Raw genomic sequence first — 14156 nt, 5'->3', positions numbered from 1 at the left:
TTATTTAATTAAAAATACAGTAAAAAACAGTAATATTGTGAAATATTATTACAATTTAAAATAACTGTGTACTATTTAAATATATTTGACAAAGTAATTTATTCCTGTGATGCAAAGCTGAATTTTCAGCATCGTTACTCCAGTCTTCAGTGTCACATGATCCTTCAGAAATCATTCTAATATACTGATTTGCTGCTCAATAAACATTTATGATTATTTTCAATGTTGAAAACAGTTGTGTACTTTTTTTTTCAGGATTCCTTGATGAATAGAAAGTTCAAAAGAACAGCATTTATCTGAAATACAAAGCTTCTGTAGCATTATACACTACCGTTCAAAAGTTTGGGGTCAGTAAGAATTTTTATTTTTATTTTTTTGAAAAGAAATTAAAGAAATTGAATACTTTTATTCAGCAAGGATGCATTAAATCAATCAAAAGTGGCAGTAAAGACATTTATAATGTTACAAAAGGATTAGATTTCAGATAAACACTGTTCTTTTGAACTTTCTATTCATCAAATAATCCTGAAAAAAAAAATATTGTACACAAATATTTTGTACAATTGTACACATTAAATGTTTCTTGAGCAGCAGATCAGCATATTAGAATGATTCCTGAAGGATCATGTGACACTGAAGACTGGAGTAATTGATGCTGAAAATTCAGCTTTGCCATCACAGGAATAAATTACTTTGTGAAATATATTCAAATAGAAAACAGTTATTTTAAATTGTAATAATATTTCACAATATTACTGTTTTTACTGTATTGTTTAATTAAATAAATGTAGCCTTGGTGAGCAGACGAAACTTCTTTTAAAAACATTAAAAATCTTAGTGGTTCCAAACTTTTGGACTGTACTGTATATATATATATATATATATATATATATATATATATATATATATATATATATATATATATATATATATATATATATATATATATATATATATATATATATATATATATATATATATATATATATATTAGAGAGTTATTTTTATTTATTTTTTATTTTTTCATAACACTTTCCCTTTTATTTTAAACTTTTAAAGGGGACATATCATGAAAATCTAAGTGCTATAATCGGGTCCCCGGTGCATCTACCATTCCAAAAAACGTGAAAAAGGACAACCCAGTAACTTCATTTTGGCAAGCCTTTCTCTGCAAGCATGTGAAAAAAACGAGCCGTACAGATTTCACTCCCCTTGTGACATAGGAAGGGGATCTTATTATAATATTACTGCTTCTTAATCTGTATGTTTCCACCCACATCTCCATCATTTTGTTTTTGCGGCAACAATGTACCAGTAACACTGGTCCTGGAGTGCAGCTGTCCTGCACAGTTTAGCTATCAAACGCATTCAGAATCGAATGTTAGCAAACATCCACAAAATACATGCCATACCTATGTGGTCTGATATGCTCCATCATGAACAGTTTATAATGATGCATTTTGAGTTATATTTGCTGTGTGAGCTTCTCCTGTATTATTTATGCCTCAGTGTATTGGAATCGTGAGCTTGGGGGTGGGGAGCACAAGCTCATTTGCATTTAAAGGTACACAGCAAATCGGTGCATTTTTCACTCTAAAAAATGCTGGGTTAAAAACAACCCAAGGTTGGGTTAAATATGGACAAACCCAGCAGGTTGGGTTAAAGGGCACCTATTATGCCCTCTTTCACAAGATGTAATAGAAGTCTCTGGTCTGGTCAAGTTTCAGCTTAAAATACCCCATAAATTTGCCCCTATTTGGGGGTGAGCAAAAACACGCCTTTTTCTATATTGCTATATTGCTGGCTAAAAAAATAAATCCAAAATTGGTTGAAAAAAATGGCTGGGTGAAAACAACCCAATCCCTGGGTTTGTCCATATTTAACCGAGCATTTTTTAGAGTGAACCAAAAATAGGCTGTTAAAACATGGTATAATAAAAAATCCATGGGGTATTTTGAGCTGAAACTTCACAGACACATTCTGGGGACACCTTAGACTTAAATTACATCTTCTAAAAAGGGGCATGATAGGTCACCTTTAAAATTCTGTTGCACTGCATATTGTGCCCTCGTTATGGATTTTGACGTTTCTGCAACTATCCGAATAACTTAGAGGTTCAAGTAGAGCTGGCATCACGTCTGATATAATTAAAAAAAATAAATAAATAAACAAAGAAAGTCTGATAATGGACAGCTCGGCCACTTCTGCAGCAGCATCAGATATAATCCAGATCAGTATATCCTCTGTTAATAATTGTGGCTCAAATGTGGTTTAGAAACTAAATTCATGCAAATAAAGACAAAGCTGTTAATATGCGAAAAGACAAGGTCAAAACAGCCATAATACTGTTTATTGAGTAGTTCAAAGGGTGAGATCAGCAAAAGAGAGAGAGGGAAAAACAGAACGAGAAGAGAAAAAGAAAGAGAGAAAGCAGATGGAAAGAACCACACGCTTGCCCTCTTCTCTTTCTCAGGCGCGATAATGAGATAATTACGGGACCATCTTACACCACTCATTCTTACTCACTGCTCACATAAAGATGAGACCAGCGGTCTTCAACACTTCCCACACAAAGACTGAACACACAGTTTGGAAAGACATAAATCTCTATATTCATTTCTTTAATTACAGATCCCCACGGTTCCTCTGATGAAGGAATCTTTCAAAGGCTAACCACTTCCTCAAAAATCCTAGAGCTCTAGAAAGACAAACCTGAAGGAAATTCAGGCATGTCAAAGGAAATATACAAAAATAGATCACAGATTAGAAAAATTCAGGTAAGTTTTTGTACATGTAAAGTTCAAAGCAAGTTGTCATCAGTATCATTTATTTATGACATTTATAATACCTGTCTGCCAAAACAAAGGTTTGGTATTTTTGTATGTTACCTTTTACATCTGCTGTTTCATTACTTATTTTGTTTCATAATTGTTTCTGATTGATTGATTGATTTATTGATTGATTGATTGATTGATTGATTGATTGATTGATTGATTGATTGATTGATTGATTGATTGATTGAGAATGTACAAGCTGGGGCAAGTTGTCATTGGTGTAATTTATTAATTACAATATCTGCTGGCCAAAACACAGGTTTTGCATTTTTGAATGTTACCTTTTACATTGCTCTTTCATTACTTGTTTTGTGTTTCATAATTGTTTCTGATTGATTGATTGATTGATTGATTGATTGATTGATTGATTGATTGATTGATTGATTCATTCATTCATTCATTGATTGAGAATGTACAAGTTGGGGCAAGTTGTCATTTGTTGTAATGTATTAATTACAATATCTGCTGGCCAAAACACAGATTTGGCATTTTTGAATGTTACCTTTTACACTGCTCTTTCATTACTTGTTTTGTGTTTCATAATTGTTTTAATATTTTGCTGAAATGCCATACCCAAACCAAACATGACATAAAAAAGCAATAGTACTTGCAGATTGGTTTGATTCTATTTCTGGGTCTATTGTGAAATCTCATTGGTCTAAAATCCCCTTTTAACTGTACATTAAATATAAATATCTTATTGATTGGCCGTGATTGTCTCACGTTCCACATACTCAGTGTGGATGGACAAATTGCTTGTCACTAAAAACTTCAGTATAGATGTTGTAATAGGCTATTTAATGCCATGTTCACAAAAGGTCAACATGTGTTCGCTGAACTGTATCTTGTTTTTTTCCCAAGCAATAATGCTGGAAATGTTCAATAATGCAATACACTTTGAAGTTTGTGTCTACTTTCGACAACAAAACTACACTGAGAAACATTCAGTAGAGTAAAGAGTATAATAATAGCTATCCTAACTGCAGTATTGCTAGCATGACTCTGCTCTAATGCTCATGCGTTTACTTTGTGATTTACTTTCAATTATTATTATTAGCCTATTACTATCAGCAGAATGGCCACTGCTGGTCAGTTTTAGAATACAAGAACAACCCATTTCTTCTGTTTTTACCCTTGTTATGCCATTATGGAAACCACTAGCACAGTTAGGTGGCCTGAAAATGAACCTAGCGTAAAATTGTTTAACACTCCTCATGCATTCAACTTCAGCTATAAAGCATTTCGCTCCTCTTATCTTCAAGTCTCCAGAGAGAAAGAGAGGGAGAGATAGTTAGCAAGAGAGATAAGATGAAAGATTCAGTTCTGAAGAGCTTTGTCAAAGCACTACTGTTAATCTACAGCGCATGAGACAAGCGATCAAACTACTTGACAAATTACGGCTCCTTAGAGCTTTTCAAAAGGGGAACATCCACTGAAGCAGATTTTTAATCAAGGTGCAATAGGGTGGGTCAGGGTACTTGAGATTCAACCCAGTATATCTAGTGGAATCTACTGTATACGTGGTACCCTGTATGCGACGACGGTTTGTAGATTTCCATTCAATTGTGCGCAGAATAATCACGTTTGACGAGGTGAATTTCAATGGAGCCAGATGTTTATTACTCCATGTCTGGGCACCGAATGCAGTGGTTCCATGAATGCAGAGCACAGGTCATATGGAATGCATTAGTGGCCACAGGGTTTGGGTAAATTTCCACCAGTATGAAAGACAGCTACTGCATAGTCACTTGTTTTTTTTTATTATTTGGAGGACACTTCATTTCGCATTCTGCCTTGCTGAATGTTAAGTATAATCCAGTCAGAAGCAGAGTAAAAAATCTGCCCGACCTCAGCAAGGCCTGTCCATAGCTGTTCGGGAGAAGAGAGATTGCGTTTGAAGTTTATGAAGCATCAGCACACGCTTTAACTGAGCCTTCCAGTGCTGATGCCAATTCAATCCCGCACAGAGACAGAGAGAGAGAGAGAGAAGGAGGGGAAAACCACAGGAAAACAGACAGAGAGAGAGAGAAAGGGAGCATTAGAACTCTTCATTTTAACAGTTTTAGTCTTAGTTCTTGTCTCTTGTTGAAAAGAAATCTTAAATTTACTCTTAAATCATGTCAAATTCATTAATTTTTAGTTCATTTCACTCTGACTGACATGGCATATCATATCAAACATTTTAGTTGAGTTAATGTGCAAAAATGGAGGCCACAGTGGCTTCTCCAAGTTTTTCCATTCAAAATTGCATCAATTTCCATGTAAGTTAAGATTTTTTTTTGCAAATAGATGTGAATTCAGGTTGATTGGGACACTTTAAAACATAGGCCCTACACTACATTTGGAATAATACAGATTTTTAAATGTTTTTGAAAGAAGTGTCTTATGATCACCAGGGCTGCATTTATTTGATCAAAAATAATGTAAAAAAAATAAATAAAATAACATATATATATATATATATAATTTATATAATATATTGTGAGATATTATTGCAATTACTACAACTGTTTTCTATTTTAATATATTTTAAAATAAAATTTATTCCTGTGATACAAAGCTGAATTTTCAGCATCATTACTCTAGTCTTCAGTGTCACATGATCCTTCAGAAATCATTCTAAGATGCCGATTTGGTGATCACGAAAATAATCTTCACATTATTAATGTGAAGTTTTTGCTATTTTTGTGAAAACTGTGATACACTACCATTCAAATGTAAACTTAAATTAATGCAAAGTTAAAGTATATATATATATATATATATATATATATATATATATATATATATATATATATATATATATATATAGTTAAAGTACAGTAAAAGTATATAAAGTATATTATGTATAAAGTATATAATGTTATTGGTATGAAATATTAATAAATATTAATGAATCATTTGAATTATTTCTATCAACATTTTTCTTTGTTTAAAATCATTTTATTGACATCATGACGCGTCTTTCATCTCATCTTAATTTTTGCAGAATCAGAAACGAGGAGACAACACATTTTGCTGACGGGATTAACACTGGTAGAAAGAAATAAAAACGTGTTGGTCACAAGCAAAAGAAACCGACAGAAAGAATGAAAAAGAGAGCACAGCTGTTGAAGGGTTGAGATTCGCTCTCTTTTAGATCTCCACAGCTTCTTCTTCACAATGTTATCATCTCTTCCACACAGTCTCGCAGCTGTTGCAAGCTCCTGCAAAGGCGTGCCAGCCTTGCCACGTTCTCCGCACACAAAACCCTCCCTCTCTCCCAGGTGCAGGCAGGCGAACAATGGACAACCGCTTATGCAGTTCACAAGAAGCCAGGGCAGAGACGTGTTGCTCGGCGTAAGCTGCGTCCCTCTGGCACAGACGCCACAGTTGCCATTACTGTGGGAGTCGGTCACGTGGAGGTTTCGGTTCTCACGCGGACCTTTTCAGGGGCGATGCGTGTGGAGCTGAATGAGCGCAGAACACTAGTTTTACAATGTTTGAGTGGGCTGCTTTTGCCAGAGGTATCACTTCCACTCTTGCCATGAGAATGAGGCTGTAATAGCCCATATGTGCTCTTCCGTGGAGAGGTTTCCCTCTAGCAATGATAAGGACAGATGGAAAAGCCTTATTAGCATCTCGTTTTGGCCATGCAGGCGGCGGTACAATACTACAGGGACCGCAGAGCTGCAGCGGTGAAAATTTACAGACCCTCAATAAGGTTCTACATTGAATCTGGACAGAATGTGATTAGATTATGCACCCCAGGTGAACAAGGTAAAAAGGAGCTAATAGATATCACCATACTTCCCCAGTTAATTGATTACAATAAGAATTACAAACTTTTTTATTTATTTATTTTTTTACTGAAATGCTATTGTTAAATACGCAAATGAGACATTATCTAATTAAATATGCAGCAATTTGCATACATTTTCAGAACAGAAATCTAAACACTGGATAAAGACAAGTTCAAACATTTTCTTTTCATTTTGTTGATATTTTAGAATCAAAGAGGGGATTTTGGGTCTCTCTTTTTATCACTCCATAAATCAGAAAAAAAAAAAAAAAACACTATGTTTTCAGGAATACAATGTTGTACTCGTATAAAATCAGCCAAATTATATCACTCTAAAAAATAACCGAAAAAAAAAAACTAAACAAATGTACACAGAAAGATACTTTTTCCATTCAAACAGTAATATACCATAAAACAATGAATTCTGGGTAATATTTGTCATTTTAAGAAAAGAGGCCTATAGGCTACTTTCTCAAAAATGACAAATATTACCCAGAATGCATTGTAATATACAGAATATACTGTAAAAAAACAAAAAAAACAATGCATTCTGGGTAATATTTGTTGTTTTTGAGAAAGTATCCTATAGGTTACCGTCTTGAAAATGATAAATAATATTACCCAGAATGCATTGTTTTTACGGTTTATTACTGTTTCAATGGAAAACTGTATTTTACTGTGTAAATTATTTTACAGTTATTTTTTTAGAGTGTAAAAAAAATCGCTCAAAAAATATTTTGGCTGTAACGGTACACATATTCGTACCGAACGGTTCACGGGGAAAGTTCCAAATGGAAGTGATCATCCCTATGCCCTATGTAATCATCCCTATGTGAGTATATATATATATATATATATATATATATATATATATATATATATATATACTTTTTATATACAGTATTATATAGCATATTTTAAAAACTTTTTAAAATATAACTTGTTTTTATTTGCTACAGTTAGGCTAAAAAGAAAAAAAGAATTATCCCGTTAAAACAGCGACATCTGCTGACGGACACTGTGCTGCGTTGTCACGGGAACATCCCAGCTGAAGATAATGAGGAAATTACACCGCTCCCTTTGACAAGTGCATTCCAAACGGCTCCATACGGCACGCACATGCCCTGCTCACTGCTCACATAAGGGCATAGGGATGACCACTTCCATTTGGAATTTGCCTCGTGAACCGTTCGGTACAAATACGTGTACCGTTACACGCCTAAAAAATACAGATATGAATAAAACTGTAAATACTGATGTATGTAAGTACTACTGAAGTGGACATTTCTGAAAACAGCCTCTAAAGATATGTATTTGAAATCTATAGACACAATAAAATAAACACTTAAAAATGTATTTTACTTTTTCCCCGCCCTTAACGGAATTTTCCAGCTTCTGCTTTTTCACTTTTATACGGTAGGGGGCGCTATTATGCATCTTTCTGAAATAATTCGGAATCTCCATTGCATGAAAACTTGCCTTAAAGTTACCATGGGCCATTTGCAACCCATTTTACTTCTGTAACCGGATACATTTTTGAGTCAAGATATTAATCAATAAAAATTAAGTAGGGCGGGACTTGATTTTATCCATTGGGCATTGATTAGAGTAGCCGTTACACACCAGAATGGAACCAGATGGTTGTAAGGGTTGAAAAGTAAGAGAGATCTGAGATAGCAGCCAAAAAGTAAAGTTGTTTCCGAGGCAGAGCAGGTTATTACATTTAGATAAATGGTTACAAACATTTTTGGACTGATGAATCATCACAATAAGACCAGGAATGTGCATTAAGAAAGTAAATAGGTCCATTCTGATTTCATGTTGACCTTAAAACAAAGGATTCAGCTCCAAGCACACAGCAACTACAGTTCTCAATGCATTGTGCGTAGGCCGAATATCTCAGTCATGGTTATTAATGAAATACTCACAGGAATGTGAATGAGATTAATATGGAGTCATAAAGGGAGAACAGCTGCTGCCATGAAAGTTGTGACTACAAATAAAACTATAATGAACTCATAAAAACGGCATGATGGAATTAAAAGATTCAACACTGCAGACAAGCACAGCATATATAGAATATTTAAAGCTGCAGTGTGTCATTTCTGCACCACTAGTGGCACAAGACAAAACTGCAAAACTACTGGATATTTCCCGGCCAACCGAGTAGCCTCAAACTCACGCCACTGGTTGAGCCAGACGTTGACATGTTAAACACCACAGTGCTCACACTCCCCACAAAAATCAACCTACGACTTCATACTTAGTTACATAATGCAAAAATGAAAAATTACACACTTATGGAACACATCACACTAACAATCTCTCTTCATAAGTATCATTTTGACACTTCAATATCTGTGAGCTCTCCTACAAACAGAGAGGGAGAGAGACAGAGGATCAACGACCTCTGGATGGAACGATCCATCAAAGGATAGACATTCCCGTAGAGGAGGGATCTATCATCAAATGGGCACATGCAATGCGGAAACAATCCTCAGGCATTGCCAAACAGAGGTCGGAAAGAACAAATAAGGCTTTCAGTGCATGTTCTGCCGGTGACCTTTGGCAAGGGAGAAGGAGAGCAGAGGAGACGTGCAACTTCATGAGAATGACGTTTTCTGAACCCATAGGAAAGGTGTTTTACAAAGAGAAAATGGAGACTTTTATTCAAGTTTCCTGTTTCTAATATTTGTTTCCTAAGAGAATGACTCCAGTAATCTCAAATTATGTCTTTTCAGTTTCAGTAGAGATCACAGCAATGTTTCAAAATATTCTCAATTTTTTCATGCTACAAAATAGCCATCAAGTAATCAAGTTAGAGATGTCGATATGAACTCAATCGCCAACACAAGAAACAAATTATCTTAGATGTACTATCAACGTTGATTTTATACCTCTATTCTCATAACCTTGTAACAAAGTCTAAAAAAAGATTGCATGTTTTTTTTTTTTTTTTTTGAACATCACATTTGATACATCAGGCTTTTATGGCATATCGCATGGTATGATATCGGAGAATATGGAGCTTGAGGAGGAAAAAAAAACACCTCAATTTTATTCAGAGGTCCAAACTGAGCAAAACTATGCCCACATTTATATGGTCAAAAAGATAAAATTCTGATAGCTTGTAATGTAAATCAATGAGATGCAGACTACTTACATAAAATGCATATAAATATAAGAAATAGGTCACTCTATATAGCAATAATATGTCTTACTAATATGATTTTAATTTAAATGCTTTAGTTTTACAGTCAAATCTCTGTAGTTTTGGTGGTGGGGGAAGGTTTTGCTTGCTAAAAAAGTATAAATTATCATTCAGATGACAGAGAGCATGTAGTAGATTGTGTACAACATGTTTTTCAGGAAGGTTTTGATCATGCTGATCATGTATTGGCCTAGAATTTTGCGTATCAAATATGATACAGTAGGCTTAGGGTATAGGGTTAATGTATGTCAACAATTGTCTCAATTGTGTTCCTTCTTGGACATACTTAAGTGGAATATAACAGATAACTCAAAGAAGTCTCCTAAGCTATAAAAAGAGAGCAATAAAATGTTCCATAGCAAAAGTACTAAAGTTCTGTCAACTCACATCTTGACCTACTGCTGAACTCTCACCAGTTGCTGCATTGCAATTTTAAAAACGATCAACAGAATCTCTTCCAAAGCAGAGGTGCTCTATACATATCAGCGGCAGAAATTTCCTGCCTGCGGAATATTTTCTTTCACCACTCCTCATTCAATATCAGCCATTCAGACTTCCATTAACGCTTTGCCCGTGCCTGCGGAGCGTATCATCAAAACCTGTCACGGAATGAGATGACATCACCAGAAACGCCAAATGAGACGCTGCGGGACGAGGAAGGTCTGAAAGTTTACACGCAAACACACCCACGCAAAGAATAAACGCAATGACCGAGAAAAGCTGAACCGTTGACTCCAGCATGCAAAGCAATGCATGTTAGAAGCTCTCCATTGAAGCAAAGAGAGAGGCGTACAAGCTATTATCAGAACAAAACTGAGGATGCCTACGCTCTCTTCAAATATTGGACCAATTTTGAGGTTCTGCTTGGCAATCTAGAGCAGAATCACCTCCTTTCATTACCGTCTTTTGTTCTTAATGTATTGGAAAGCCTGCGGAGTGAACTACAGGTGTTTGATATGACAATTAGAGTGAAGGCAGAGGAACAGCTCCAGTTTTGCTCTGTTTTCATTTGTAGTTCTTGTTTTCACCCAAGAAAAGGCGGAGAAGACGGAGAAGATGTGGGAGACGAAAGTAGCTTGGAGAAATGTGAGTTTGTTGCAAAGTGGCTGTGATCAATACTAAAGAGGCAACAAAACTGTGATGTTATTTTGGGAGGGAAATGACAGGGCGCTTTATTCTTTATCTCAGCATCTGTCTGCGTGTGTGAGTGAATATTGTGGGCGCTAGCAGCCTGATGTATGATGTGACGGTGAGAAATTAAAGAAAAGGAAATGAAAGCATTTCCTTCCTCTTCACTGTCAGGTTGTACCAATAGACCAATAGGTAGGAGGCCAACCTCCACAAGAGCAGCACAGTGCAAAAAAAAAGTATTTTCAGGCTTCAATATGCAGAACGCAGCACCAAAAGTATTTTGACACTAAAGCCACACTTGCCACAAATGTCTGAATGTCAACAGCATTAGATATTAAAGGGTTAGCTCACTCAAAAATGAAATTTCTGTCAATAATCACTCACCCTAATGTCGTTGCACACCCGTAAGACCTTCGTTAGGATATTACACAAATTAGGATATTTTTGATAAAATCCGAGAGGTTTCTTTTTGTGCGCAAAACAAATAAAAAAAATAACGACTTTATAACGACAATTTCTTCTCTCCCTGTCATTCTCCTATGCGCTTCCAGGTTCAACCTGGTCTCATAGGAGAGACGTACCCGTGGGCACGTTTTCGCGAGACACAAAATTACGTACCGACAAGTACGTCTCGCTGCAGTTTCCGACAGAAAGGAACGCTAGAGGCCGGTAAAACGTCGATAAGCGCTTTTGCTTGTTTTCACACACGGTTTCGATGACAGCCGGGGTCGGATTATCGATTCGTAAAGACTCGTTTTGGCGTCTCCTCACACAATATCATGTTACGACTTCAAAACGCATCTGACCAGAGTGTCCGATTTGTAAACGAACGTACTTTGGACTTTCCGGCTCTATGCGTTTCGCTTTTTTTGGCCGTAACCAAGCTTGCTCGGTAGCTCAGCCGATACGGAGTTGGACTTACGGCGAGGAGCCGACTCCCCCTGCCTGGGTACGAATCCCGTGAAAGGCGTCTGACGGCAAAAAAAAAAAAAAAAAAGCTCAAAGAGAGATCTAAACGAGCTGAAAAATAGATGCTTCTTACGTCACGTTTGCTTTTGTTAACACCATCGGGTAGGTTTAGACGTAGTGTCGGTGGGAAGTTATTTTAAAACGCAACGGAGTGCAAATGTCAAATCGAGAACCGCTGCAATTCGTCTAAAAAGCAACGTCATAAAAACGTACCGCATTCACCCTATTATCTGCTCCGGAAAAAAAAAAAAAAAAAAAGAACACGCCTTTAGCGCCGCTCAGTGGATATTTCAGCGCGAAACTGCAGCGATATGTACTCATTGGTACGTATTTCGCGACTCACGAAAACGTGCCCACAGGTACGTTTTCGTCATGAGACCAGGTTGTCCAGGTTCTACGTCAGAACGCTGAATCAGTATTGGCAGATTTCATCAAAGATATCTTAATTTGTGTTCCGAAGATGAGCAAAGGTCTTATGGGTGTAGAACGACATGAGGGTAAGTAATTAATGACAGAAATTTCATTTTTGGGTGACTAACCCTTTAAACACAAAAAGTAATTTGTTAGGATCACTTTTGAAAGTTGGTTTTAAACAATAGAGAACAAAATGATACAATATATATGAATAATAATATATATATATATATATATATATATATATATATATATATATTATAATTAATAGGTATTTATACATTAAATATATATATACCTGGCTTTATATTTTAGGAATGGGGTCCCTTTCAAGATGATCATCGGGGCTCCTTTGCATGAAAAGGTTCAAAAACCCTTGGCTTAAGTGTTCAAATACTTTTTGTGGTCATAGTCTCTGCATGTTTGATGAAGAGTGTTCAATGAGATTGAAAATTAGTTTGTAAAATAAAGGATTCTTTTTTCATTAGCACATGTTGACATGCTGTAGGGCCTTCATGAAATGTTTAACTCTTACAAAACTCACATTTCTGGAGCTACAATTGCCTGGGCCCTGGTTAAAGCTCTCCCAGCCCCAATGCACACACACACACGGAAACTCGGATAAGCATCCACAACTTACCCGTCACGTTGACCTTCTACCAATCCAGAGCGTGTGCCGATGCTATTGGTGGCGTCGCAGACGTACGTTCCTCCAAGCTCGTAGGTCACTGGGCCTTTGAAGAACAGGGTGTTGTTCTTGATTTCAATATTGTTGGGAAGCGATCCATTCAACCTGAGAAAAACAGTAGATGTTATTTTTTAGTTCACCCATATGGAAAAAACAACTCACGTTGGTAAGGTTTGGAAATCAGTAGATCAGCTGTTATTACGAGGACAGATCTGCTATGTTATAACAAACCAAACATACCACGCATACTTCAAGAACTACACATCTCAAACCAGCAGACGTGAAGGGTGGTACTACATAACGACTGAACGGGCCCTTACAGGCCTGAATGTTGCCCCAGGACAGAAGGAGTGTTTTGAAATGAAGAAAACAAACAAAGACAAAAAGCAGAGATATCATATGTGGAAAAAAAAAAAAAAAAAAGTGTTATTTTGCTGCTACTCTTTCAGTTCTGGGCTGCTGCCCCTGAAGTTGGATCCCAAAAGACTAGGACAAACCGATCAAGAAAATGTGGAGTCTGACTTACTATGTGGCTTTCCTGAGACATTTACTGTAGTGTCCTCCTGATTGTGGCCTAATTCTGAACTCTTCATGGTTCAGCTGCCCAGCGGGCCTAAACATGCCCCATTCTTCCTTAAAACTAGACAGAGGTCACAATCTTTGGCGCACTAGTGGCAGATGTTCTTCTTCCTTCTTATCAGAGATCAGTATAACGATGCCTCCCCAGGCACCAGGCACCTTCAGATCATCTTGTTCCCACTTAACAAGTTCCTTCCTTCCATTTCAATGACACCCAATCTGCCATGTCTTTCAGGGTCTGGATAACTGGTGGTGTCCTTTATAAGGAGGACATTTCAACTAGGAACCTTCTGATGTTAGAGTTCTCAGAGCAAAAGATACGAAACAGTCCATTCGCTAGTACAATAAAGCATCTAAACAATGAAATGCACCATTTATTTGGGTCATCAAGCATGGTAGAAATTAGGCCAAGTCTCAGTCAGAGCAGAACAGATCATGCATAAGCAGTGTGTACTACAACAAGATCAATTATAAAAAGCATATTTTTCAACCTGATTGGATGAACCACATCTGAAGTTGTTCAAAATACCCAACTGTCGAGGCACATTA

General features: G+C 36.5%; 1 protein-coding gene across 2 annotated transcripts in view; it reads right to left on the bottom strand.

The window, feature by feature from the left end:
* nectin1b (nectin cell adhesion molecule 1b) overlaps nt 1–14156 on the bottom strand; it is a 211806-nt gene that overhangs the window by 115538 nt on the left and 82112 nt on the right. For both annotated transcript variants that reach the window (XM_048168946.1, XM_048168947.1), the window contains exon 5: nt 12981–13133. In XM_048168946.1, the coding sequence (XP_048024903.1) occupies nt 12981–13133 (153 nt within the window). The remainder of the gene's footprint in view (nt 1–12980; nt 13134–14156) is intronic.

The sequence above is a fragment of the Megalobrama amblycephala genome, linkage group LG19 (genome assembly GCF_018812025.1).
Source record: "Megalobrama amblycephala isolate DHTTF-2021 linkage group LG19, ASM1881202v1, whole genome shotgun sequence".
In the NCBI taxonomy this organism is placed as follows: domain Eukaryota; kingdom Metazoa; phylum Chordata; class Actinopteri; order Cypriniformes; family Xenocyprididae; genus Megalobrama; species Megalobrama amblycephala.
The sequence above is the reverse complement of the archived record's forward strand: the minus strand, read 5'-3'. Positions and strand labels throughout refer to the sequence as shown.